The 2,766-nt window shown below is 44.1% G+C and overlaps 1 protein-coding gene across 1 annotated transcript; it reads left to right on the top strand.

The window, feature by feature from the left end:
- The first annotated feature begins 1,619 nt into the window (after window positions 1–1,619).
- On the top strand, window positions 1,620–2,366 carry LOC139890956 (uncharacterized). Its single transcript, XM_071873893.1, has one exon. It carries the CDS (start codon window positions 1,620–1,622, stop codon window positions 2,364–2,366), a length of 747 nt encoding a protein of 248 aa, XP_071729994.1.
- The last annotated feature ends 400 nt before the right edge of the window (window positions 2,367–2,766 follow it).

A 2,766-nucleotide genomic window follows, 5' to 3' on the forward strand; every position in this document is an offset into this window, starting at 1 on the left:
CCGTACATCAATTGGTGAAGTTCTACACATCCGAAGGGATTGGCACTGTAGCTTCAACCTATGATCGAGAAAAGGTTATCATGGCAATCAGGAAAACAGAGGAAAGACCAAGTGAATACATCCTCGAAACCAGAGAAGAAGGCTCGAATGAAGAGAAAATCTTCGTCAACCCTCTGTTCCCTGATCAACAAGTAATTATCGGAGGTTCGTTTTCTTCGGAAACAAAGAAAAAGCTTCGCAAGTTACTGCAGGCGAACATCGACATCTTCGCTTGGGAATACGGAGATATGATAGGCATTCCTCGAATGCTCATTATTAATGGAACTACCTTCTCTATGGAACACAAGCTCAACGAATACATGCACCTAGAGCCAATACATCAGAAGAAAAGAAACCTCGCTAATGAGAGGAATGAGGCTGCTTGCAAAGAGGTTGAAGAACTACTCCAGGCTGGTATAATCTGGGAAGCGAAATACCCCACCTGGGTTGCAAACCCCGTCATGGTGAAGAAATCCGATGGAGGGTAGAGGATGTGCGTCGATTTTACGAATATCAACAAAGCTTGCCCTAAGGATTGCTACCCCCTGCCGGAGATCGATTGAAAGGTAGATTCCCTAACCGGGTACAAGTATAAGTGTTTTCTTGATGCCTACAAAGGCTACCATCAGATCCAAATGGCGGAAGAAGACGAGGAAAAAACGTCTTTCTTCACAAGCAAGGGGATATATTGCTATAAGAAAATGCCCTTCGGATTGAAGAATGCCGGAGCCACATACCAAAGTTTGGTGGACAAAGTCTTTCATAAGCAACTAGGGAGAAATGTGGAATCTTATGTTGATGAAATGGTAATCAAGAGTCCGGAGGAAAGCACCTTGCTGAGAGACATTCAAGAAACCTTCGACACCCTTCGGACGGTCAATATGAAGCTAAACCCCAAAAAGTGCTCATTCGGGGTAGAGGAAGGAAAGTTCCTAGGGTATTACATCACTAAGAAAGGAATCTTAGCAAACCCAGAGAAAGTAGACAAGTTCCAACAACTCAAAACACCAACCACGGTCAAAGAAATGCAGAGTTTAAACGGGAAGCTAGTGTCATTAAGCCGTTTCCTGTCCAAAGGAGCGGAGAAGCAATTGCCTTTTCTCGAAGTTCTGAAAGGATGCTTGGGAGCAAAGAAAATATCATGGACTGAAGAGGCCGAAAAGGCTTTCATTGAAATGAAAGCACACATAGCTAATCTGCCAACCCTGACATCACCAAAGATGGGAGAGACACTATATCTCTACCTAGCAACGTCCAAGGAATGCATCAGTGCGGTGCTAGTGGCAAAACGTGAAAGGATACAGGTCCCGATATATTTCGTAAGCCGAGTTCTACAGGGTGCAGAAGTCAACTACCCAGAGCTCAAAAAGCTCACGCTTGCCCTAGTCCACACAGCAAGGAGGCTACGAAGGTACTTCCAAGCCCATCCTATCATTTTGTTAACTAACAAGCAAATTAGACAGGTTCTTATGAAGCCAGAAAAGTCGAGTAGAATGGCCAAATGGGCAATAGAGCTCGGGGAACATGACATCGACTTCTAAGTTCGCCATTCAATCAAAGCTCAAGTACTAGCAGACTTCATGGTAGAAACAACGGAGACAGACGAAGAAAACAACTCCACCTTCGCACAAATTATCACCCCGACTGTTGAAACGAAGGAATGGAAACTGTTCACCGATGGAGCTTCCAGCTCTGATGGCTTAGGGGCAGGACTTATGCTAATCAACCCAGAGGGACAAGAGTTTACTTACGCGCTTCGTTTCGAGTTCAGCACAACTAATAACGAAGCAGAATATGAAACTCTGCTCGCCGGGCTCAGAATAGCAAAGGAGATGAAAATTGAGCACTTACAAGCCTTCGTAGACTCACAACTAGTGGCGAACCAAGTCCTAGGTATCTTCGAAGCAAGACAGCCAATCATACAACTTTATCTGTCAAAGGTCAGGGAACTTGTAGAGAGCTTCAGAAGCTTCACAATAGAGCATGTAAGAAGAAGTCGGAATAAAAAAGCAGATACTCTGAGCAAATTAGCTTCTATCACCTTCGCATACCTGGCGAAGAAAGTGTTGGTCGAAGTATTAGAAAAAAGATCCATCGAAACTCAAGAAATCCACGACTTAATCATCGAAGAAGAAAACACGTGGATAAAGCCATTAAGGGAATATTTGGAGCTCGGAATCTTACCCGAGGATAAAAAAGAAGCAAGAAAACTCCGGATCAAAGCACCGTCATACAAGATAATGAACGGATCCTTGTACAGGAAATCTTTTCTCACCCCGTGGCTTCGCTGTGTCGGACCAAACCAAGCTTCGATGATCATCAGATAAATGCATGAAGGTATCTGTGGACTTCATTCCGGACCAAGGTCAATAGTGGCAAAAATACTAAGGATGGGGTATTATTGGCCAACCATGCACGAAGATATAGTCACGCTCTTACGAACCTGTGAGCCATGTCAGATCCACGCAAAAGTTCAGAAATAGCCAAAGCAAGACATGATATCGGTGTTATCAGCATGGCCTTTCTCAAAGTGGGGCATAGATCTAGTAGGTCCACTCACAGAAGCACCAGGAGGTTACAAATGGCTGGTAGTTGCGATAGACTTCTTCACAAAGTCGACGGAAGCAAAACCATTAATCACCACGACAGGGAAACAAATAGAAAAGTTTGTTTGGGAACACATCGTGTGTCGGTTTGGCATACCCCAAGAAATTGTTTTGGATAATG

The sequence above is a fragment of the Rutidosis leptorrhynchoides genome, chromosome 1 (genome assembly GCF_046630445.1).
Source record: "Rutidosis leptorrhynchoides isolate AG116_Rl617_1_P2 chromosome 1, CSIRO_AGI_Rlap_v1, whole genome shotgun sequence".
Lineage (NCBI taxonomy): Eukaryota > Viridiplantae > Streptophyta > Magnoliopsida > Asterales > Asteraceae > Rutidosis > Rutidosis leptorrhynchoides.

Bases quoted from the DNA above. Each gene is read 5' to 3' on its own strand.
- LOC139890956 (XM_071873893.1), top strand. From the start codon at position 1,620: ATGGTAGAAACAACGGAGACAGACGAAGAAAACAACTCCACCTTCGCA.